A 25,050-nucleotide genomic window follows, 5' to 3' on the forward strand; every position below is an offset into this window, starting at 1 on the left:
GCAGCAGAGAATGTTCACAAGACAGCCTTGAGATGCCCCGGGGCCATTGGCACATTCGAATAGGTCGTCATGCCTTTCGGATTAAAGAACGCCGGTGCTACATATCAAAGAGCAATGAATTACATTTTCCACGACATGATTGGGGAATTCATGGAGGTCTACATCGACGATGTCATCGTCAAGACGAACCAGGTAAGTCATCTGGACCACCTAGAGCAAGCTTTTGAGAGAATGCGCAAATTTAAGTTAAAGATGAATCCTTTGAAATGTGCTTTCGGGATAAGAACATGCAATTTCCTAGGTTTTTCGGTCCATCGAAGAGGTATAAAAATAGACATGAACAAGGCCAAAGCTATTTTAGAATTACCAGCTCCTGTTACTAAAAAAACAGCTGCAAATGCTAATTTGGAAGTTAAATTTCTTGTGGCGTTTTATAGCTAACTTGTTAGGAAAAATCGAAGTTTTCTCCCCGTTGCTCAAATTGAAGAATGAACAAGAGTTTGTCCGGGAAGAAAAGCATCAAGTGGCTTTCGACAAGTTAAAAGAGTATCTTATCAAGCCACCGAGTTTGATGCCACCGAAAGCTAGACGGCCATTGAAATTGTACTTGTCGGCTGCTAATACAACGATAGGGAGTATGCTGGCTCAAGAAAACGATGAAGGTAAAGAACAGACTGTGTACTACCTAAGTAGGATGCTCAATGATGCCGAGACAAGATACACGTCCATCGAAAAACTATGTTTGTCACTATACTACGCCTGTACGAAATTACGACATTATATGTTACCGACTATGGTACATGTAATTTGCAAAACATACGTGATTAAGTACATGTTGTCCAGGCCAATCATTAGAGGCTGGATTGCAAAATGGGTGTTTACTACGATAGAAATCGATTTGATTTATGTGCCGCTCAAAACAGTAAAAGGGCAGGCAATATCTGATTTTATTACTGAATACCCATCGGGTTTAAAAATTGAGGATGATGAAAATTATCTTGGTATTGCACCTTGGATATTATATTTCGATGGGTCGGTGACGTCCGGTTCAACGAGTACAGGAATTATGATTCTATCCCCATTTCGATAGAAAACAAAGCTCATATTCGGACTTGACTTCGAATGCTCGAATAACCAAGCCGAATATGAAGCCCTAATCGTGAGATTGAATGTTTTAATTGACATGGGGGTCGGGTCAATTAAAATGAAGGGCGATTCCCAGCTGGTGATCAAACAACTAAGTGGTGAGTATCAATGTTCGAATGAAAACATCATTGGACATTACCATCCGGCAAAAGAATTGTTGTCGAAATTCACCGAGCACGAACTAATCCATGTCAAGAGGAGCGAAAATTCAGAAGCCAACGAATTGGCTCGGATGGCATCGGGATATCGTATATCGAAGGAGCTAGCGGATCATATCATTACCCAAGTAAGGACTTTACCGTCGATATATGCGCGGGTAATGATGATTGAGAATGAGAAAGCTGAAAGTTTAAGACAAACCCACGACCAACAAGATTGGAGAACCCCTTTGGTAAACTACTTGAAGAGCCCGGGTTTTGGCGGTAAGGATTTCAAGAGAAAAGCCCCGAAATATCTGTTGATTGATATTGAGTTGTATCGAAAAACAATCGACGGATTGCTTCTTAAGTTCTTAGGACAAGAGGAAGCGATGCTAGCCATGACGGAAGTCCATGAAGGGATCTGCGAGGCACATCAAGTTGGATTAAAAACGAAGTGGTTATTAAGGCGACATGGATATTTTTGGCCAACAATCACTCAAGACTGCATTGACTATGCTAAAAGGTGTCAATCATGCCAAAGACATGGACCAATCCAGCAAGTGCCGGCCGCGTTAATGAACCCAATTATCAAGCCATGGCCTTTTCGGGGATGGACGATGGATATGATAGGAAAAATTATCCTCCCTCGTCGAAGAAGCATAGTTTCATTTTAGTGGCTACAGATTATTTCACAAAGTGGGTCGAAGCGGCGTCATACAAAAGTGTGACACAAAAAACAGTCGGGGAGTTTATCGAAGAGCAAATTATTCATCGATTTGGTATTCCCGAGACTATCACTGTTGACCAAGGGACGGTCTTCACGCGGCAAGAAATACTGGATTTTGCTAAGTCTAGGGGTATCAAGATGATCCATTCAACGCCCTATTATGCCCAAGCTATTGGCCAAGCGGAAGCTTCTAATAAAATAATCATTGGAGTGATTAAAAAGCATTTGGAGGATAACCCAAGGGAGTGGGACTCACTGCTTTCGACATTGCTATGGGCTTATCGTACGTCCAAAAGATCAAGCACTGGAGTTACTTCTTATATATGCTAACGTATGGACAAGAAGCTGTGTTACCTTTAGAAATTACTGTGCAATCATTAAGGGTGAAGCTCCAAGATGGCATGGCTAAAGAACAATACGATGAGATGATGTATGCCAACATTGATGAGTTGGGAGAAAATTGAGCCACGGCCTTGGAAAAGTTAATGGCTCAGAAACGGAGGGTTGCCAAAGCTTACATCAAACATGTAAGAGCTAAGTGTTTCGACGTGGGAGATTTGGTATGGAAAACTATTTTGCCTATGAACCTCGACGGCGAGAAGTTTGGCAAGTGGTCATCAAAGTGGGAAGGACCATACTTGATAATAGATGTTCTCCTAGGAAACGCATATCGAATTATGGAAATCGATGGAAGAGAACTACAACGATCAATCAATGGGAAATATTTAAAAAGGTTCTACCCATCGATGTGGGAGATGCGAGAAAAGTCGGGAGGTAAGGAGTAAGAAAACTCATTTCATTCATTGAAACCCTCGTACATTCCTTTGTTCTCTCCCTTTCTCTCTCTCTCTTTCCCTCTCTTTCTCTATCTCTCTCTCTCTCTCTCTCTCTCTCTTTCTATCCCGCTCATCTCAGCGGACCTTCACCGGAAGTGCTCCTTGAAACGGACGACGAAGCCCTGCGGTCGGTCCTACGCCTTAACGTTCTCCTCCCTCACACGGTGGTAGGCTTCGGCTAGCTCCTCCATGGCCGCCTCCAGCTTATCCTTCTCGCTCTCTAGCCACTGAAGGTGCTCCTTCCGAGCCTACATAAGATCATTGGTGGAATCCAGCATGGTCTTGAGACCCTCCGAAGAGGCCTCAATGGAAGCCAAGGACCGGGTCTCGCAAGCCTCGGCCGGTTCGTATTCCCGCTGCTTGGAATCCTTGGGAAGTCTTCGCAGGTGTCGCTGGCCGGTAGTCAGGCGGTTGGAAACAATGTTCCGAAGTTGGAGGACGCTAGCATAAGAGGCATGGAGGGCTTCTTGGACGTTGCAGAGCTCCTTGTACACCACCTCGCCGTTCTCGATTTCTTCGATCTTGCACCAGACTTCATGCTTTGTGAGATCGTGCTGGGATATGGTCGCCCGATTTCGGCGAAACTTCTCCAGCCCATAGTCGAAGAGCGTAATGAGCTCTTCATAGTCCAACCGGAACGGATGGTCGGAGGAGAGATTTTGGGGTGCGAAGCGGTTAAGCGGGGCGTTCGGTTTCTCGAGAGCCCGGGGTTTCACCACAAGCATGGTATAGGTGTAACTTAGAAGGGAGATGATCTCCTTCCAAATAACCGAAAACTCACGGATGAAGTGCGTAGGGAGGAGATGAGGCCGACGAAGATAACGTACACTTCATTATGGCTTTGAGAAATTTGCTCTAAGGATGTAAGGCAAAAGGTTGGGATAAAGACCTATCCCAGACGAGTGATGCTATTTATCAATAAAGGCCAAAGAACAGTTCACCCCACGATGCTAAACCCACAATCTTCGGATGATCAAGGCAGTAAAATTAGTGGGTGGTTATCGAGACGAAGAGGTATATCATGGTTGGTGAAGTGTATAAGTAACCATAATGACGCGAGTGGCGGATTTCCCGCTAGTGATTGTCCGCATCGAATCGTCGCGGCGATTCGAATTCGGAAGGAAAATCGGGGATGAAATCTATCATTAAATGCCGCAAGAAGAAAAGATTGTCTCGAGAAAATCATGTCATGATGAACTTTGGGGATTTGACACTAAGACCAAAAAGTTCGATGATGGATTAAGATAATAAAGATAGGTAGCATTAATATGGGACTAGTAATAGTGGACTACAATACGTGCTGCTCAAGACTCAAGACAAAGCTATGAAGCTGCATTTCATTGTTGCAGTTGGCATCAACAATTGCTATCTTTTGATAGTTGGCCTGCATCATATCAAGGTGCGGTGATTCGCAAATAGCCTCTTGCTATTTGATCACCTTCAATTGGGCGGATAGGACTTGCAAGGTGGTACAACCGTCACTTTCCAGGGTATTAAGGATACTACATTGATAAGCCAGCTCATTATCGCCCAGGAGAGAATCTGCTTCTAATTTATCGATAATTGCCGGTTCACGTTGCCTTGTTCTGAAGGACCTTAAAGTCAAGCCAAATGTGAGGAAGAGTTAATTAATGGCAAATTCAAGGGCACGACATTGGATCAGATAAGGTAAATGGGCCAAGAAAGGAGAGCTTGGATCTCATCCTCAATAGATGCTCTATCGCATATAGCGGCATATCCTTTCCCCAGTAAATCATGCAAGCGCAACCATTTGGCGCAAAGAAATGGGTAATCGTAGTGAAAAGCATTCGATGGACTAGCCGGGGTACTCGCCATGTTCATATGAACGACCTACGATTTGCTGGGTAGATCATCTGTGCAGCCATCAGAAGCCGGTGAGTCATCTGTGAGAGAAGTCAGATTAGTACTCGGACCAAGCAAGAATGCAAAAAGAAGGGCCTACCTCCATCGACAGGTTGCTCGTATACCTACATTCCGCGAGAGTAGCAATTAAAGGCTTACCGTCATCGATTGGTTGCTCAAGTACAACGCTCGGAATAATAAAAGGAACTGGTTTTTTTAGAGGGTGCAGCAAACCCAATGGGGTTCGGTAAACTTTCGGAAGAATGTCCTTTGCACCGGTTGGAAACAAGGAAGAGCGGTAGGAAAGCCACCATTTGTCGAAACGGGAGAAGCTACAAGGGTGGCCAGAGAAGGCGATAAACACAAAGCGCCCGAGAACAGTATCCGCAACTTCGATATGGCCCACCATGTCGGTTACATCCTCCTTGCAACCCGAAAAAGGAAAATTCATGGAATACACCACCGGCATTGGAACACCCCGAGTAAGCCTAAATTGGCGAGTACAATAATGAGGATTATAAATTTCGAATCCCGATGAGAATTCACCGTCGCCAGATAAATTCATGACTAAGTCATTTGGGACTAACACGCTCATCCAGAATAGATGAGAGTCGGGACTTGCTTTGGAGGAGCTATAGACACCATCGTCGATATGCAGCCTGAAAAAGTCAAAGCTGGTGAGAGATAACAGCTCAATGAGGAAGTCATCGAAAGGGTTAATGTTATCGGGAGCACAGCGAAGGATCCGATTAAATGCCGTGGGTGCACCATTTCCTTTAATCACCGATGACTTAGCTGTCGAAGTAAGCGCCTTATCGGGAAACATATGAGGGAAGTATGCTCGGAGCCAACAATGTAGAAACCATAAGGGATCGGAAAAAGGAGCAGAAGGTTTATCCATCAGCGAAGATTGGGCATTCGTTAACTCTCGATACAACGCAGCCAGGAATATCCAGCCTAGTCCAATATCAACACCACACGCAAGTTCACATGCTATATCGAGAAATTCCGAAAAGATTCGACGGGTGGGGAGACAGAAGACATATTTGTAGAGCCAGCACAAAAGGAAGGCTGTATACTCCCCTGGAAGAATGGGTCCTGAAGATTTAGCATGGCGATCCATGAATTTGCCATATGGGCAGTCGAGACAGCGGGACATATCGGGTAAAAGTTGGTCACTCGAAGGTCGAGTGTCACTATCGATAAACGGAGAAAGACCGGTCATAAACCAAATATCAAGAAGGGTAGGGGTCACTGGACCAATTGGCAAAAAGAAACAATTCGATGATGGCGACCAGAAGCAACACAAGCTACCAATGACTCCATACTCGGAAGGATCAATGGATATACCGCAAAATGTTAACGGGACGTTTATCCTGGCTCGTGCCCGGATGGTAGTTACCTCCCCTTCTAGTCGTTTGTACCAATTGTAAAATTGGTGGTTGAAGGATGGATACGAAGAAAATCTATGATTATTCAACAATCAAGCAGGGGCGCAAATGAGAGATTGCTCAAAGGGTAAGATTTCATCGCGGCTGCGGGGAAAACAATCATTCAGTAAGGAAGGAGGCGGTAAATTTGTGAGATGTGGACCCAAAATAGTGTGACCATTTCCGGACTGATGATCCATGAAGGATAAGGAGAGTTCCCTTTTGGCTTCATTGTGGGAAAGAGCGTCGAAGCGCGACGGGCAGGAAGCCGTGTGAGTACTCATATGAGCTTCGTAATAGGGTTCGTGTGGATCAGCATTTAGGGGCAATCATCGTTTATAATGGATCTTGAAGTAACCGACTTGGGCGAATGATGGCAGTTACTCAAATGTGGGCAATTATATAAATCGTGGCAGAGTGCGATACGGGAAATAAGGAGGAAAAATGGCGAAATTTCATTAAGGATTGTCGGGGTACGGGGCTGACTTGACCCCCTCGAGTAAATCACAGAGTAAACGCTCAAACTTCCTATTCTTATCCATATACATGTTCCTAACACGACGCCGCTCTATTTCTCGCTGTACTACCCGAGCACGATCGGCTCGCCTCTTCTCCTCTAAAGAGGCAAGAGACACCTTCAGTTGGTTTTCTATGGAAGATTGATGAGAGAGCAAAGTCGATCGTCGGCGTCGAGTCTCCTCTATTTCCCTCTCTATCGCCAGCCTTTGTTGCTCCAGAGTAGCCTCCTTCTCGTCCGGGGCAACAAGCTCACTAATGGCAGATTGAAGGGATTGCTCCCCTTGAGTCACAAGTTGCCCCGCTTCTTGGGTCTCGGAGTTAGGAGAGAAAAGGCGATCGGGAAAGTTCGACATGGCAAGCCAACTTGTCCCGACATTGTCGAAAATGCACGAAGGGTGTAGGAAAGTATTCCAAGAATGCTTTCGGCCGACAAACTAAACCGGCGAGAAGTTTCTCGCTAACTTCCTCCTTGATCGACCATTCCATCACGAATCTAATACTTTGAATATTCAATGGATTGTCGACAAAGAAAGCCACACCTGAGTGAACAAGATCCAGGGAGCAAGATAGCATAATCCCCAACTTGCTAAAAGTCTCTGAGTCGGGGGAGCTGCTTGGTTGAGGCATACTCAAATAATCCGAAGATCGAGAAGATTCAGCGGGATAAGTGTGAACATCTTTGACGGGCGATAGAAGGGAAGAAGCAATATGAAGATCCTAGATGATATTCGTGGATGAAGGATCTTTAGCCATCAGAGGATCTTCAACTATTAAAGGATCTACGGACATCGAAGGACCTTCGACCATCGAAGCCGGGATAATGGCAAGGGCCAGCGAAGAAGACTCCTCTTGGGGCTCCATAGGTAAGGAAGCCACAACCGCAATTGGAGCAAGGTCGGACGAACTTCCAGCAATAGCAATGATATCGGGCCTCCCAACAAGTAGATCGAGACACTCCAAAGGAGCTTCAGAACGCGCAATCGGAGGAGCTTCGACATCTTTGGGGACCTTCGGAGATTCCATCGGAGATTTGCTCTTTTTTGCCCCCGTCTTTCGCCGTTTCGGAGAAGTGAGTGTTTCTTCATCGCCTTCGTCATCCGAGTCGTCACCTAATAACGAAGGTAAAGCACAATCACTCCGGGCTAGCAGTATTTGGAAAATTAGGTAAAAAGAAACTTACTAGAAAAAATCGTCGGACGTTTGCGACCACCAATTGAAGGAGTTTTGGTTGCACCTTTTTTCTCGGTTTTCTTCGAGGTATGACTAAAGGGCTGTATCCGGCTATTCTTGAGGATAGACGAGATGGCATCTTCAAAAGGGCTTTCGAAGGCAAAGGACGTCCACTAGGTCGTAAACTCGGAAGTCACGCCGGGACTAGAATGTAGTCTTGTTGGGATGTCCCCCGAAAACCGCTAATACATCATGGTTGTGATCTCGGCACAACAGGTGAACGGTTCATCGACCTTGATGTTGTAGACCTTCTTGTCCATCGATAGGAAATCCATAAGATAAGGTATAGGCATAGGAACTGTCTATCGAAGGCTAAACCGCCTGGCGCAGTAATGAGGAGAATATTGTTCAAAACTAGGATAAAACCTTCCCTTAAGACATAGTTGGATTGGAAGGTCTCGAGGGAATAGGACAAAGGTCCAAAAGTCAAGATGATTGAGCCGTTTCAAGGTTCGAGAGTTGAAACAAAAGTTGAATTCACCCGAGTGATAATGGAAAAAATCCACTCGGTCAGCCACATAAGACAAAAGAAGTCGAAGAAAGAACTGGAAAGGTTGAACATCACCGGGGGCCTTTGAGGGGGCAGTTTGGAGCAATCGTACACCAAGTTTTAAAGGGACCCCGTTAGGATCGAAAGAAGGAACACTCTCGAACATGAAAGGAAAATAGAATGCTACCCAAGCTTGAAGAATCTAGAGCGAACGCGACAGCACGTTGTCTTCTTGAGAATTCAACATTAGTCGGGCAACGTAAGAAATACTTCTATACAGAGACGCCAAGGCAAGAGGGCCAAGAGCGACAAGAGTCCCTTTTGCTAGAAGTAGAGCGAGGTCAAAATAGTCCTTGGACACTTTGAGGGTTGGACTAAAGAATAGATATTTCAACAACCAAAAAAGAAGGAAAGTCGTTCGATTTTCGAGGGAAACAGCCCCGGATGTTTTACAATGGGCATCGATGAACTTCCCGTAGGCAAGAGTATCATTAGAGATGGGGCAGCCCTTGGTTTTCTCCGGATTCTTGACAGAGGCCCCATAAGGGGAAAGGCCAGCAATGGCAAAGGTATCTAGAAGGGCTACGGACATGGGACCCCATGGGAAGAAAAACCAATTGGTAGAGGAAGACTAGAAGCTTATAACGGACCCCGGTAGGCCCCTATTCAAATCATGAGACAGCATGCTAACCTTAATCGTTGTCCTTATCTGCGCCGTTTTCCAGAGAGCAACTGTTGGGATATCCTCTTGAAACCTTTGGAACTAGGTGTAAGCCCTGTCATCGAATAACGGAAAGCTCCTAAATCGTTGAGCCGGCATAGACCAAATGTCCTTCGGCGGAGAGGCTTGAATAAGAAGTTGTTCATCCGCTTGCACTGGGAAGCAAGATTGAAGAGATCTTGGAATGTGATGATGATCTTGGAGACTGGGCCCAAGAATGAGACCGGCATATTCTTGTTGAGTGTTTAATAACTTGAGGAAACAATGATCAGCATCATTACTATTGATGATCTCATCGAAGCGGGCGATGAACCGGCAAGGGAGGAACTCAAGGGTTTCGGTTGCCATGAAAGCTTGGAATGCTCGAAAAAGGGTTTAGGGTTTAGGAAAAACCTTGGAAGCAGAAAGATGACGAGTAAAAGCTTTTTCAAGATCCTTAAAAGCAAGACAAAAAGAGCTGATGCACTGTACGAAGTTGAAAGGATTGCATTCGGGAAAAGGGGTCAAAGGAAAAGCGTAATCAACATTTTTACAACTGGAGACCATCAAATCAGAGAAAAATATTTTAAAAGAGGTAAATCTTCGATTTATATCTTTTAAAAGGGGGCATGTGTTGACACCTAAAACAATCCAAGAGGGCTCATGACAAGCACATGAGGGGGCGACAATCGGCTACGGGAAGGAACACTGGAGCAAGGTATGTACCGATCAAAAAGGCGCCACGTGCCGGGGTAAATTTTGGCACCATTTCCTTCCCGAACAAAAAAAGCGCGCGGAGAAGAGCCACGATCGGAGCGGTTACCAAAAGATTGGCGGTAATCCCCACAAGGTAAAAAGAAAAGGCGCAAAGACTAGGAAACCATCATCCACGTTGCTTATGGAAAAGGATAAAGCGTGGGGCCAAAGGAAGAAACCACTCGACGGTTATCAATGAAGTCTGCCTATAAATACTCCGTAGTAGCAAACACACGACACACAACAACAAACACAAAAACACTTATCTTTTCAACTAGCTCTTAGCCTTTAGTCTAGCCTAGCCATAGCTCTCTAGATTCTCGTCGTCAATTCAATTCCGGTGAGTTTCATATCCAGAGCCAGGTGTCGTCGATTAAATTCCGACGTCTGCTCACTAGGTTCGGCACCGTCGATTCAATTCCGGTGTTGAACCCTTCGTCCATCTTGTCCAATACCGTCGATTCAATTTCGGTATTGTGTCCTACAATTCCCCGTCCAGTCTTGTTGATTGAATTACAGCATTGTGTCCTACATCTCTGCCCGATCCTGTCGATTTAATTCCAGAATCGTGTCGAAGTTTGCTACATACTTCTCTTGTTGCACGTATTGGGCTGTCGAGGTTATTGAAAGTCTATAATACGCCTTTTGTGTTAATAAAGACATCTACTACATTTGACACTCTCTGTCCAAAACTGACCCAGAACTCCTTTTCGGAAAACGAATGGATTAAGTTCGATAAAAGATTCTCACGTTATCAACCCCTTTTTGGGCTAAAGTGATTTTGGGCCAAGAATCCATAATTAAGAAAGCCCTGTCGAAGGATTTCGACGCGCAACAAAAAGTAAAACAGCAAGGTGAGAGTTGATATTTTGCCTACCACGTGGATAAAATTTCATAAGAGCGTTTTTTTTTTCTTTTGGTCGGATAAAATATCATAGGAATTGGTTAACTACTTCATTGGTATGTTGCTATATACTTTATAGTGTTGGTAATTTGTTTAAGACACTGATAATTTATCGAAGGAATTGGTAATTGACTAATTAATTGCAATGTTGTTGGTAAATTCGTGATGGTGTTGGTAGTTTACTTAACACGCTAGTAAATTTTCATTAGGGCTGATAAATAATTGCTTAATTAGTATGTTGGCGAAATCTCGATAACACTAATAATTTATTTACGATACTAGTAAAATTTTAGGAGTTGGTAATCTGCTTACCACACTCGTAAAATTTTGGAGGAATTGGTAGTTTACTACTTTATTGGTATGTTAGTAATTCCTGATCATGCTGGTAATTTACTATTGGCTTCATTGGAATGTTAGTAAATTCTTGATAGTCTTCCTAATTTACTTATCACGCGAATAACATCTCCGAAGAAATTGGCAATTTATGAATATTTTGAGAGTTAGCAACAAGAAGGTTTCAAGCCTGAAATACGCAGGCGAATGGTGGAACAACAAAGATGAGAGCTAACGCTCAAGATGTAACGACCTAGGCCTATCACACCACCACTGCGTCACTTGCAACATATTGTCCGCTTTGGAGTGCGGTACAAGGCTCGCCAACTCCTCACGGTTTTGTTTCTCCAAGGATCACCCATACAGCCCCCGGAAAATGCGTCTTGCAAGTCTAAGGAGAGTCTAGCCATATAAACCATCCAAGACCTCACTCCCTAGGCGATGTGGGACAGGATGTTACACATACAACCCTCGAAAATGCGTCTTGTAGGTTTAGGAGGACGTTTAGGGGGACCAAACACATATAAACCATCCCAAGACCTTCTCCCTAAGCAATATGGGACAATGAGCCATGCACACCCTCTCTCTTTGGGGATGTTACATACTCCCCCCTTATGTGTCGGGAGTTGGCTCTGATACCAGCAATGTGGGACAAAGAGCCATGCATACCCTCTCTCTTTGGGTATGTTACATACTCCCCCCTTATGTGTCGGGAGTTGGCTCTGATACCAACCGTAATGACCTAGGCCCACCACGCCTCCATTGCGCCACTTGTAAGATGTTATCCGCTTTGGAGCGCAGCACAATGCTCGCCAACTCCTCATGATTTTGTTTCTCCGAGGATCGCCCATACAGCCTCTAGAAAACGCATTTTGCAAGTCTAAGGAGGGCTTAGCCATATAAACCATCAAAGACCTCACACCCTAGGCGATGTGGGACAAGATGTTACACATATAACCCCCGAAAAACGTGTCTTGCAAGTTTAGGAGGACCCAACACATATAAACCATCCCAAGACCTTCTCCCTAAGCAATGTGGGACAAAGAGCCATGCACACCCCCTTTCTTTGGAGATGTTACACAAGATCAGGGTGGAGTAAGCACAAGAAGCCAAGGTCGTCTCAAATCACAAGAAGAACATGCAAGTCTTCGAGTTCACATTGCCTCTGTTAGGAGTTGCGATTAGAATTAGCAAACGTTTCACGTGCTGTGACGGTCTCCAGGATCAGCCAAGCTCATCCGCTTCAATGAAAGGTCGTCTCTTCTCAAATCTCAAGAATGAAAATTGCCCCTTTCTAAGGTTTGTTCTAGAGATCTGCTCCTTCACACTCCTTTTTAGGTTCATATGTAGGATGTGCTTCGTTTCGCGGGAAATAAAATATTTCTAAAAAATGAAATTTTAGAAAGTCATTTTTCAAAAAAATGACATAATTTTCTAATGTTCGACCGAAACCTGAAAATAAAGTAAAAAATATTTTCTGCCTTTAGATAAGGAAGATCAATTTTCTCCGTGGACTGCTTTTAATTATTTTATATTTTCTCTTTTCTCTTTTCTTTTATTTTTTAAATTTATTTTATTCTCTTTTTCCTTCTTCTTCGACTAGCCATGGCGATGGCCATTGACCGACCACAGGCAAGGTGAGGACGCATGTGCTCGAGGCTCAGCTCACCAAATCTGGTGATGCCCGGCCTCGCTTGAGGCTAGCAAGGCAACCCTCGACGACCTCGAGCTCGCCAACCTGGGCAAGGTCGAGGCTCGCCTTGCCGGCGTCAAGCAAGGCTGAGCCTCACTTGTGGCCGGTCATCGGTCATCGTCATGTTCAGCAGAGGAAAGAAAAAAAAGAAAAGAAAAGGAATGTGATGGAGCGGAGGGAGGAAAGATGCGGGAAAATGTTTTTATTTTTCAAAAAGAAAAAATTACCTCGGGTGTGCTTGCTAGCAGGTGCGAGTATTAAAGCGGTGGAATGTTGGCGGAGGGCTAGCCGGTGGATGGACCAAGGCTAGCAAAATACCCTTCCAATAACCAGGACCATATTGATTTTTCTCAAGGGGAGCACGTGAACGTGTTCACATTTTATATAGCACTGTGAGGAGTTCTCTTTAAAAAAGCAAGTCCAACTCTTCTCATAACGTGAATGTGTTTGCATAACACACAGCATAGTGCAAAGTTTTCTTTTTAAATAAGAAAAGTTAAGACTCTAATAAGATCTCGAGAACATAAACAGACCTTAAAAATGTAATTAATTTATGTGGGGAAGAATGGACACATAAATTAACATCCTATACAATTAATCTATCAAAATTAGGACAAGCCCATGCCAACCTTGTCAGGCATCTTAGAAATAAGCATGTCCAAAAGGAATGATTATTAAAAACACATTAGCACAAGGCTCCAAGTTCATAGGCTATGATTTGGGAGGAAAACGACTCCTCTCACATCCACCACAACATTCAGAGCACAAAAAGTTGAACTTAGCCTCCCATTCAGTTGGATAGAGAGCCCGTGACACTGTCTAGAACAAGATCATATCAATTTTCGAGCGCTTCCTATGGTAAAGTTCCTATTTTATCCAATGAAAGCCAAAACCACACCATATCAGCTCAAGTCCTTCACCAGGGCCACGAATGAACACCAATATAAAAGGCAAGCACAAAAAATTCGAAGCCGACGAAAACAAGCTCCAATTAGAAACTAAGCAAAACAAAGCCCCATTCTTTGTTTCACCTGAAGAAGATTAAGACGCGACTTCCGACAGGCTAACTTGGGATCCGCCACCCAATCGAGCTCAATTACAAATGCAATGCATATGCCAGACAAAGACGAACCCAAATCAAGCGCAAAACCAAAACGGGAAGCCAACGATGGCGCAATCCAATCGACCAAAAAGGAAATAATCAAAGAAACGTCGCAAAAAAAGAAAGAAGAAGAGACCAAGAACGGAACCTTTTCAAAGGGGACATAGAGAGTGACGAGGAGGAAGAGGGAGGGAGAGAATGTGTCATTCGATCGACGTCGACATTGATTAGGCAGACATCAAATATTATTGTTTTTTTTTTATCAAACCAAACCAAAAATTTTATTTTTATTTCTATCCTTTTTCTGGTTAAATCGAAAAATTACTTTTATTTCTATTTATTTTTCTCGTTAATCGCATCATGCAAATACTCCATTATACTCAATAAGATATCATCTTATCATGGCATCATACTTTCACTTAGTTGTTAAATTTAATTCATGGTTTCACATTTTTCTATCATAAAAGCAACACAGAATATTATAATTTTATATATATGACGGCTTATAAGAACATAATTATTTGCCTTGAAACTATATTTCAAAGTTGAAGATTAGAATTCAATGTAATTATCTAGTATATCTTTATAAAAAATGGAAAAGAAAAATTGATCTTATCCAAATTTTAACAAAACATAACCATAAGAAAGGAAAAAAAAAAAAAAAAGGAACTTCTTTCTATTCTACTCCTACCATGACGACAGTAACTAATATCGATGTAGATTCAGTCTCATAACAAGTGAATCAAAACTTTAAAATATGCTTAAAAATTTCATCCGAAATAATTTTATATTAGCTTGAAAGTGAGGAGTGTGTAAGAAGATTCTCAACCCCCATCCCTCATCTTGCAGCTCAAATTTTAATGTGAGAATCTCAAAAGAAAGCACAAAATAAGTAATGTTTTAACATTAAAAATCCTTTTGACCAATTTTTTTTTAAAAATCCACAAATTTATTCCCTAAAAAGATTGGCTAGATTATCGGATCGAATTTAAACTTTTAACTTTGAATATAGTTTCGATCAAATTATTTGATAAAGCATAGGCAATTAATTGTGTGTCGTTAAGCCTTGGAGTCATTATAAATAAAGATTTATAATAATCTATGTAGCTTTTCTAATTGAAAACATGAGATCATATAATAAAATTAACAACCTTCTCTAGGCAAGATGATATCTGTAATGGAGTATTTGTATTGTGAAACCGACAAAAGAAATGAATGAAATACAAGTAGTTTTGTTGCTTAGTTTAACAGAAAAAGAAACAATCAATTGAAGAGAGAGGGGAGGGTATTTGGTCATTTACTTAAAAATGAAGTGTCTTAGCTAAAATGGAGGTAGAAATAGTGCCACCATAAAATAAATGATGACGATGATAATATACAACATATAATTAGAAAATGATTAATTTAAGTTTAGGCTTTTGTTGGTAAATTTCATGATAATCCTACAAATTGTAAAATTACAAAAAACTTATTCTCGCTCTAACACATTTTCCTTAAAAAAAATTTGTGGCATCAACAATCCCAAATTATATTCGGTGTGACGCAAATGCCCCAAATTTTTTCTTCTAATGTGAAAACCCCAAACTTGTATCAATTTGACACTTTACCCTCCGTCAATGTTCCGTTTGATGATTTTGAAAAAAGCATAAAAAAAAACCTAAACCTTTTATATTAGTATCAATTCAGTCCTAAACCTTTCAATGCGTTGGTACCAATTCGGTTCATCCGATCAATTTTGATCGGAAAAGTTTGACGTGAATTCCAAGTCAGCGACTGCTGGCAGTGTTGATATTGACATGGACGCCGGAGGGGAAAACAACTCACAACTGTGTCGCTTTAATTTAAAAAAAAGATCGATCAATTTTTTTCCCCAAAATAGCTCCCTCTGTTCTCACATAAACTGATTGCTTCCTCTGTTTTCGATCGCCCTAAAACGGCTCTTGCAAATCATTCCGTGGAATGGTTGCACTTGCTGCTAGAGAATCAGCTCATTGGATAAGATACTTCTTGCTCGCAGTGAGTTTGGATTTCTCTTTTCTTTTTCGTGCCTCTAGGGTTTTGAATTCCAATTTCGTCGCTTCCGGCCGATCTATCCCTCTGCTCGAGCACTATGCGTGGTCAGGGTGAAAATTGGGGGACTCGGCTTGAGCTTCAAGTTTCCTTGTATGGACATAGAAGCTGAGTTGATTCTACAAGTGCTGAATGCCATTGAGCTAAAAATCATGTGAAAAACTGATTGTAGATAATTTTGGCCAGCGTCGACTTTACAACACCGCCCATTGAAAATATGAAAGACATTGACTCAGTTACGCAACGAAGGGAACACAGATGCAGATGAAGTGGCAACATTCATTCTTATGGCCCAACAAAAAAGACAAAACAAACAATTAGGTTTGCTAATGTAGCTCTTGTACCCCCAAAAACACTACATATGATGCCCCACATTGCACAATGAATCCCTCTGCCTTGCTCTAAGGATTTCTCCGGAAAGAGGGCCAAACATTCAACTGGAACTTCGCATTGAGTTCAACAGATTAATAATTTCATCGTTAGGCAACACTCCCCTCACCAATCTTCAAGTTTCTGTCTCTCAACAGATGAATGCACGGTTCACCAACCCACGATTGTGAAAGGGAACTTAGTCGACATGAATGAATCTTCATTTTCCCTTATTCGGTCTTCATTTGTACGTCGGTCCAATCAACCACAGCTCCCTGCACAGAAAGATTTCCGTTAAGTTTCTCAAAAACTCTAATTCCTCTCAGCAACATTAGAAACCAGCAAGAAGCTGGTCGTTTGAGACATCTCCCTTAGCACTTGTTGTCAATCTTAAAACCTGAAAGAGTCCTCTAGTATAGTTTGAGGCGAATGAAAGGGTCTATTACAGATAACCACCTAGGGCTTCTATTACAGATAATCACCTAGGCATTAACCATCTCTAGAAGATGTAGGCGATAATGGAGATCACACTAGAGTCCATTTACATGATTTCTGACCCCAGTAAGACTTATCATATGTCCTACGCACCAGTAATACCGAAATATTAGTCTTTGACTGTAACATGATTTATGACACCTCAGAGAAGCTAAGTTGCTCCTCTCCTGTCACAGGTTGGAGGTTTTGCTGCGCGAACTACTGATGCCCCTACCCAAGTGAAATTCTTTTTTCTTCATTTTATAACTTCTTCCTAACATTTGCAAATCCAGTAAGAAGCACACCTTTCCTGGAAAATAAGCTGAACATAATCATGTAAATACAGAGTGTCTTCTTGACCGTTGCAACGATGAGTTGATTATGCTGTAAAGTTCCAAGATGAGAATCATAGCTCTATGACCTTCCAGCACACATTCCATCCAATTGTTTACAGCATAACAAAGTTATCTCCAGTGCGAAGTGAGGTTATCAACTTCGAAATAGGTGAAGCAGCAAATGCATACCTCCAGTTGGGAAACATAAAAGCAAGGAGAAACCATCCAAAGAGAACATAGCTAAAAAAGCCAAACCAAACTAGGGAAAGAGAAGGAATATTTGTACATAATTAAGAACCCTCTCGTTGTACGGAGGTATCATAATTTCAACACCTTCATCAGATTTTCAGTCATCAACTCGTGAAAAGGTGATAAAAGGGTGCATGTGAAACTTCTCTGTTCATATCCGTGAAAGAAATTGATTGCAGAAAAGGGAAGACACTGGTTGTCAGATGGAAATAAGTTACCTCAATTTATTTAAAGTTTGAACACAAGGGAAAAATTTGTTGACGTGGATCAAGAAGCTTCAAGAGCGACACGCACTTATTCCTCTTCTGTGTCCCACTCATCTCCCCCCGACTCATCTCCCACAAATATGACTGACTTCTCTGAGCAAAGCGAAGAAATAGCCTCCACATTTAATCCAGCGCAATCATATATTTCAACCTTTTGCAGTCCATTCAAGCTTGACAGATCAGGCAACTTCTGTATATTTATACAGGAAGAAATCTCCAATTCTTCCAAACACTGTGGTAATTCGCCTTCAATCTCAAACAGATCAACACAAGATTGTATTTGAAGACGTCTTAGTTTGTTTAGATTACTAAGATCGGGTAGTATGTCCATCTGTTCTAGGCCACGAATCCGCAAATATTGAAGGTTCTCCCACAAATTCGCCTGACTACTCCCAGCAGAACCAAGAATTGCCTCCCCCTTTAATTGCTTGCAATCTATTATGCTAAGGTCTCGCAGTTCCTTCAAGCTAGACAGATCAGGCAACTTCACTAAAGATTCACAGCAATCAATCACCAATACTTCCAAAGACTCTGGTAGTTCGCCTCGAATCTCAATCAGATCATGATAGCCGCATATTTCAAGACGTCTTGGATTATTTAGATCAGGTAGGATCTGCATCTGCAGCTGCTCCAAGGTAGAAAGCTGCGTATCTGGTGTATTGATCCCAGCACATCCAAGAATTGCCTCCACGTTTAATTTACTGCAACACACTATTTCAACTTCTTTCTCACCCATCGAGCTTGACAGATCGGGCAAATTCTGTAAAGAATCGCATGAAGAAATATACAATTTATCCAAAAACCGTGGGAGTGCGCCTTGAATCTCAACCAGATTACCACAAGATTCTACTCGAACACTCCTTAGTCCGTTTAAATTGCTTAGATCAGGTAGTATCTTCACCTGTCCAAGGCAAGAAAGCTTCAAATCTCGTAGGTTCTCCAAACAACCAAGGCCTGGAATCTCTTCAATTGCAGAGTCCCTAATCAGGAGAGATGACAGATTGTTCAAATTCGCTAGATCCTCCATCGAGCAAAGTGACTTGCACTCGTACAAAAATAAGGAGAATAAACTTGAGGGAAGCCTCGGGAGGCGACGCAGATTAGGGCAGTCGTAGATGTGAAGCTCCTTGAGATGAGGAAGGAGGGTAAGGTCTGCCGGTGAGGTGGTCACATAAGGAGAGCTTAGGTCCAGAGACTCCATCGAGCAAAGTGACTGGCAATTGTACAGATACAAGGAGGATAAACTTGAGGGAAACCTCGGGAGGCGACGCAGTTTAGGGCAGCAGAGGTAAAGCTCCTTGAGATGAGAAGGGAGGGTAAGTTCTGTTGGTGAGGTGGTCACATAAGGAGAGCTCAGGCGCAGAGACTCCAGTTTGCTCAAGTTCCCCATCCATCCTGGTATCGGATATTCTTCCACAGGCCCATCAGAACTCCGTGAGTCAAACTCCAGATGCAATTCCTCTACATTAGTGAGGTTTGACAGATCTGGAAACGTGTCCATGTTCAACGAATCAAGATGTAGAGTGACCAGACTTTCAGGAAGCCTGGGTAGTGCTTGTATATCCACATCATCCAATTTCAAGATCCTCAGGGATTCATTCTTGTAAATGCAATTGCCAATGTTCACATGGAAATCCTTACTATTTTTGTTGGAGACTTCTATTTCTTCGAGCTTTTCAATCGTCCAAAGAGCATTGGATATCTTGCTTATGTCACACTTCCGCATCTTCAATCGTTTCAAATTTTTCAACTTTCCAATGGAATCTGGCAGTTCTTCGATCCTCGTCCCGGATATATCCAACTCAATCAGCAATTCCAAATTTTCAATTGAATTCGGAAGCCTCTCCAACCATACGCAATCTTCCGGAGATAAGTATTCAAGGCTTGCAAGATATCTACCCGGCTCGTCTGGCAGCCTTTTTAGATTTCGACATTTTGATAGATTCGGAACTTTCAAATTCTTCATCAACTGTAAAAGAATAAGCATGCAAATGTTACTTTTGAATCTAATAACGATATAATAAATGTTGTCTGGCACATGACATACCTTCATGTGCCTCCAACCCTTCCAATCATCCGTAATTTTACTCTTAGATAGATTGAGAATAACCAGATCCTCAACGAAGAAATTTGCAATGTTAAATGTTGGGGGAAAATCATGCCACGAAAGCCATCATAATTGCGGAAGGAGATCTGTATTCTCATTAGTTGAAAGAACATTAGATGGTGATTTGGGCCAAAGAAGCCTCTCTTCTGCATGAAAAGATACCATCGAACCATCCACTTCAAGGAACCTTAGATCTGATAGGTTCTCAAAGCCCTCGTAGGTAAAACCATTCGGCGGCTGATGTTCCAAGTTGAGACGAAGAGCTTCAACTTCTTTTTTTCCCTATCCAAAGAAAAAATTTAAAAACAAAAAATGTAGAAGAGAAACAAATTTATTCAAGTGCTTATATTAAGGGGTTGCGTTCAGTACTATCATTCTTGTAGTTTTTTTTTTGGTTGGATCATTCTTGTAATCTTAAAAGAGCAAAAATAAAGGACGAGGAAGTCATACTGGTGTTGGACAACACAAAAAGTCACCGGCTTTTTTTTATATGGAAAAAATTCATAAATACTGGGAATTTATATGTAGGAGGGGGGCATTTTACCTTACGTTGCCTCAGCAAATCGAATCCTTGCTTATGATCCCACACCCTACTTTGCTTCTCTATTTTCATCTTACTTTCTTGACGAACTATATGTCTTCCAAGATCTCTGACTTGATCGTGCATCCACACTTCATTATCCTCTGTAATCTTAATCAAAGATAAGTTCTGCAAAACTTCCATGGCCACTTCGGGAAAAAAATCAAATTCAATCCAGAAATGAAGCAGAATGTCTTTATCATATCCAATGAAAAGACAAGCTATGTCAAGGAACATACGCTTTTGCTGCAAATCTAATGCATCGTAGCTTATTTTCAGCTTACTCTGAACTTCCTCACGAGGAACTTTTTTTAGCGTCTCCAATGTGGCATCCCACTTTTCCTTTTCAGTGCGAGATAAAAGTGAACCTATGACTTCAAGAGCGAGCGGAAGACCTCCAGCAATGTCTATCGCCCTGTTGGATTGGAAGATATGTTCGTCTAAAGGGGAATCTCTTCTAAAGGCATGTTTGCTAAAAAGTTGAAGAGATTGATCGCGATCCATGCCCATAAGCTCATAACGGCCGTCCACTTGGAGAGCATCAAGAACCTCTTTGTTTCTAGTAGTAACAATAAGATTGCTCCCTTTACCAAACCAATCACGCTCACCTATAAGTGCATCTGTATGATTCTTTTCGTGCACATCATCGAGAAGCAAGAGGACCCTTTTATTAGATAACCTCTCTTTGATGATCTTAATCCCTTCATCAATGTTTCTTACATCTGTGCATTTGTTTTTGAGGATGTCGGAGATGAGCTGATTCTGCAAGTATTCAATGCCTTTGCGTTCGACGAGTTCACGAACATTGGACAGAAAACAACAACCCTCGAAATTTTCTGAAAGCCGATTGTAGATGATTTTGGCAGTAGTCGTCTTTCCGATGCCACCCATACCATGGATTCCTATAATCCGTGTTTCACTTGTTTGAGCACCTATCATTTTCATGATCGCATCCACGTGGTTGTCGACATTGACCAAGCAAGGCGATACGACCAAATAGGCCTTTTTCAATTCTCTGAAAAGCTCCTCGACGAGTTCTTTTGTGAACTCCCCTTCTCGCCTAGTGTTTTGTTGGAGGTGAAAAGGCTACGAGTTAGAAAATTGTGCTGAACCATACTATGTTCCGACAAGACCAAATTGAAAACTATAGACCTATCTGACATGTGCTCCTTCATGTTCTCCTGATCGGAGAATGGGTGTAGAAATTTGTTTTATTGTAAATAAATTAGCGTTTTTGTGACTGCAACTGAAAAATATGTTGTTTGAAATTAAAAAGGACACATTTTGGATTGCGCCATTATTTAGCAAGATTTGTGCGCCATAGCTTCAATAGCATAAAATTCAATTTCATCCAGACTAACACATATCTAGAAAGAAACCAATTGAAATGCATCGAGTTTAACTATAGAAGGAACGTGAGATGGAATGCTAAAAGCAGTCAGTCACCTGTTCTCCCCCTTGATATGCAGGTCCCATCCGTTTATTTCCCCAACTGCACTGAGAGCAGCCTTCCACTCTCCGATGGTCTTTTGGTCACATCGCTTCTTGCTTTCATGTAAAAGAAAGGCGTCTTTATAACCCCCGGTTTGGTATCGAACCTCCGAAGCCGCCACATCATAGAAAATGGGCATGATCTTTTGTCCCCCAGTTTTCTTGCACTGGACCATTTGGACTACCTCCTTGAGGCACCATACACTAGTGGCATAATCTTTCGAAAAGATAGGTACTGAGATCTTCGACTGCTTAATTACTTGGAGAAGTTTTGGGTCAAACTCTTCCCCTTTGCGGAGATCTTCATCGTCCTTAAATACACGGATTCCTACGTCTCTAAGACGAGTGTACAGGTGGTCGGTAAAAGTTGCTCGAGTATCTGGTCCTCTGAAGCTCAAGAATACTTCAAAGTCATCTCCCAACGAAGTAGCCGTTCCGTCCCCTTCTGTTGCAGCGTGAGCAGCAGAAGCGCCTCCTGGTGTTCCATCGTTTCGACGGATACACTGTTCTTTTGCACTCCTCTGCATGGATCTCACTTGATATTCTCTTCAAGAAAAAACTGAACGGGATAGCAGCGGCAGCAAGAGATGAGCAAGTTTGGAAGCCACGATCAGGAGTGTGAGTACAGGAATTACAAATGGAGATCTCGGTAGGTCTTGCCTCTCTGTGTTTAGCCTATATTATCCCATCCTCTGCTTTGTGTTTGCGTGAACGTGTAGATATAGCCTATAGGAAGCAGCTGGACATGAGTGAACCGTGGGAATGAAGTCAGGCAGAGAGAGAATGTGATGTGATAGGGTGTGCGAGAGATGGGGGAGACGTGAGTGGGCCTCACTTTTTCTTATATTTTTTATTTCTCTTTTCTTTTTCCAATAATAAAAGGGGAAAAAAAGCCAATTTTACCTATTTTGGTCTGAAAATAAATTAAATTAAATCGAAAATGACAAAATTAGGTGTCAATACTAACAACTTATGATTTTAATTTTGCTGATTTCAACATTATTTTGATCAACAAACTTTTCCAGGAACTCTTTGACATTCTCACAATTAATTAACTTAGTTACTTTGTAAGTCGATTATGTATATGTTGGTCTTCTAAACTTCATCATAATTCTTGAAACTAATATCGTGCAATGACTATTAAATATGTGGGCGAGTTGACATGCGCGGCGAGTGGCGGCTTCTCTACGCTTTCCTCTTCGCCTCCTTCCTGGATTTTCTTCTCGGGACGTCTTTCTCCGGCAGGCGCATGAACGTCTGAAAGCTGGAAGTTTCCGTCATTCATAACCCGTGTTGATGAGTATTGGGCTCCGTTGAAATTTTTACCTTGGACGTGTTCTTTAGCCACGTGAAAGGAGTCTGACGAAAGTTCTTTTATCTTTCTTCATCAACCGCATAAGAAATTGGGTTTCGTATAAGTTCATAATATCTACTTTCTACATATGTGGGGCCAAGAGAGTTTAAGAAGGAAAGAAAATAAGAGCCCACGGATGCATTTCTGGGGCCAGTAGGTTTAGTCAGAGAAAAAAGAAAGACAAAAGAGTGGGAGTGCTTTTAAGTTTTATGCTTCTTTTGCCGGAGCCGCACAGGGGGCTTCACAAAAGGACGAGTACAAAACACAGAAGCAACACAGGGACGCTCTGTGTTGATCGCTCAGAGAAGTTCTGCATACGGAGGTTTGTGCGTGAGTGTTTTTATATCCAATTAAGAGTTGTTTTATTTGTAAGCACTTTGAATTTAGGTATAATTTAAATTTGGAAAATACAAGCACATTGAGCTATTGTAACTCCAATTCTCCGATTATAATAAATTTTTCTTGCTACCTCTTCCCATAGATGTAGGTACCGATATTCAAACCGAATCACGTTAATCTCTGGTGTCCTTTTTTATTCATCATTATTTCTTTAGGTTTTTCGTATTGACTTAATTTGCAAGATCCTATTTTTCACATTAATTATTACAACAATTGGTATCAGAGCTTGGGATTAGATATCTCTAGATCGTCTGGATTGTAATTTGAGGCTTTTACTTGTCTGATGATCATTGTCTGGATATTTTGTTATTCCAATTATGTCTAGAGTGAAAATAAAAATTGAGAAGTTGAACAGGAGGAACAACTTGAGGTTATGGAATCTCAAGATGGAGGCATTGTTGATAACTCGGGGTTTGACTGAAGCATTAGAGGGCAAGACTAAATTGCCCGAAACAATGAGAGATGCTGAAAAGAATGTGTTAATGTGGAAAGTTAGGAGTTTATTTCTGTTGAATTTATCGGATGAAGTGTTAATAGATGTAGGCAAGGAGAAGGATACTGCAACGTTGTGGACAAAACTTCAGACACTCTATGTAACAAAAGGATTGAACAATCGTTTATACATGTTGAACGGAATATTTCGGTTTAGATATACCGAAGGCACGTCTATCAGATCCCACCTAGATGAATTTAAGAAACTTATAATGGATTTGAAGAATGTCAGTAGAGTCATAAGCATACTTTCTCGATTCACTCTTGTGAGGCGTATTACGATTACTTCGGAAGAGGTAAATTCCCCCTTGTTCTCTAAGGAATGGCAGAGAAAGTTATGAGAAGACAGTCTAGCACTTGATGTAGCCCGGAGATTGTGATTCGAGAGCAACATCAAGGGTCTAGTAGAGCCAGGAGAGATTATCCTAAGTTGAGTAATAGAGGTGATAAGCATAAAGCCATAAACAATGTGGAAAATGTTGCTAAGGAGAGCATCAGTGATGCATAGGCTATTTTGTGTGTGACTGCAGGTTTGTCGGGAAACGAATAGATGCTAGATTCGAGGTGTTCTTATCATATAACGCTTATAGAAACTAGTTTACTACTTATCGAATGCGAGATGATGGTAAAGTTGTGATAGAAAATAATGCAGCCTACAAGGTTATAGGGATAGGGACAGTTCGGATTCGGATGCACGATGGTGTGATGCGCACATTGATAGACATGAGGCATGTACCAGAGCTCGAGAAGAACCTCATTTCTCTAGGGACACTCGATGATATCAGGTGTAAGTACACCACTGAAAGTAGAGTGCTGAAGATCTCTCGAGGTTCCATGACAATGATGAAAGGGAAGAAAGTGAGTTCTCTCTATCATCTACTAGGAAAGACCGTGATAGGGGCTGCAGCGGTTTCATCGGGTAAGTCAGATTTTGATTTAACTTAGGTATGATAAATGCATTTGGAGCACATGAGTGAGGCATGTATGATGATGCT

General features: G+C 42.0%; 2 protein-coding genes and 1 long non-coding RNA gene across 5 annotated transcripts in view; 1 reads left to right on the forward strand and 2 right to left on the reverse strand.

Annotated features, from left to right (window-relative positions):
* Positions 1 to 18,846, forward strand: part of LOC125313785 — a 28,966-nt gene extending 10,120 nt beyond the window's left edge. The window contains exons 2-4 of the long non-coding RNA XR_007197398.1: positions 10,201 to 10,205; positions 13,230 to 13,233; positions 18,814 to 18,846. This is a non-coding gene — a long non-coding RNA (uncharacterized LOC125313785). The remainder of the gene's footprint in view (positions 1 to 10,200; positions 10,206 to 13,229; positions 13,234 to 18,813) is intronic.
* LOC115728660 (disease resistance protein L6-like) overlaps positions 1 to 25,050 on the reverse strand; it is a 344,958-nt gene that overhangs the window by 20,703 nt on the left and 299,205 nt on the right. The window contains exon 6 of the mRNA XM_048273365.1: positions 18,147 to 19,003. Within this exon, the coding sequence (XP_048129322.1) occupies positions 18,147 to 19,003 (857 nt within the window). The remainder of the gene's footprint in view (positions 1 to 18,146; positions 19,004 to 25,050) is intronic.
* Positions 19,390 to 22,490, reverse strand: LOC115753611 (toll/interleukin-1 receptor-like protein). 3 transcript variants are annotated; one of them, XR_007197322.1, is made up of 4 exons: positions 21,766 to 21,998; positions 20,284 to 20,927; positions 19,680 to 20,021; positions 19,390 to 19,601 (listed from the first exon to the last, which is right to left on the reverse strand). XR_007197322.1 is itself a non-coding variant. In XM_048273666.1 (2 exons), exons 1-2 carry the CDS (start codon positions 22,335 to 22,337, stop codon positions 19,928 to 19,930), a joined length of 666 nt encoding a protein of 221 aa, XP_048129623.1. In that variant the 5' UTR covers positions 22,338 to 22,490; the 3' UTR covers positions 19,907 to 19,927. The 3 variants fall into 3 exon arrangements, 2 of the variants coding, with proteins under 2 accessions (XP_048129623.1, XP_048129626.1); XM_048273666.1 differs by lacking the exons at positions 19,390 to 19,601; positions 20,284 to 20,927 and having other exon boundaries at positions 19,907 to 20,021; positions 21,766 to 22,490; XM_048273669.1 differs by lacking the exons at positions 19,390 to 19,601; positions 19,680 to 20,021 and having other exon boundaries at positions 20,673 to 20,927; positions 21,766 to 22,489.

Source organism: Rhodamnia argentea, chromosome 1, assembly GCF_020921035.1.
Source record: "Rhodamnia argentea isolate NSW1041297 chromosome 1, ASM2092103v1, whole genome shotgun sequence".
Lineage (NCBI taxonomy): Eukaryota > Viridiplantae > Streptophyta > Magnoliopsida > Myrtales > Myrtaceae > Rhodamnia > Rhodamnia argentea.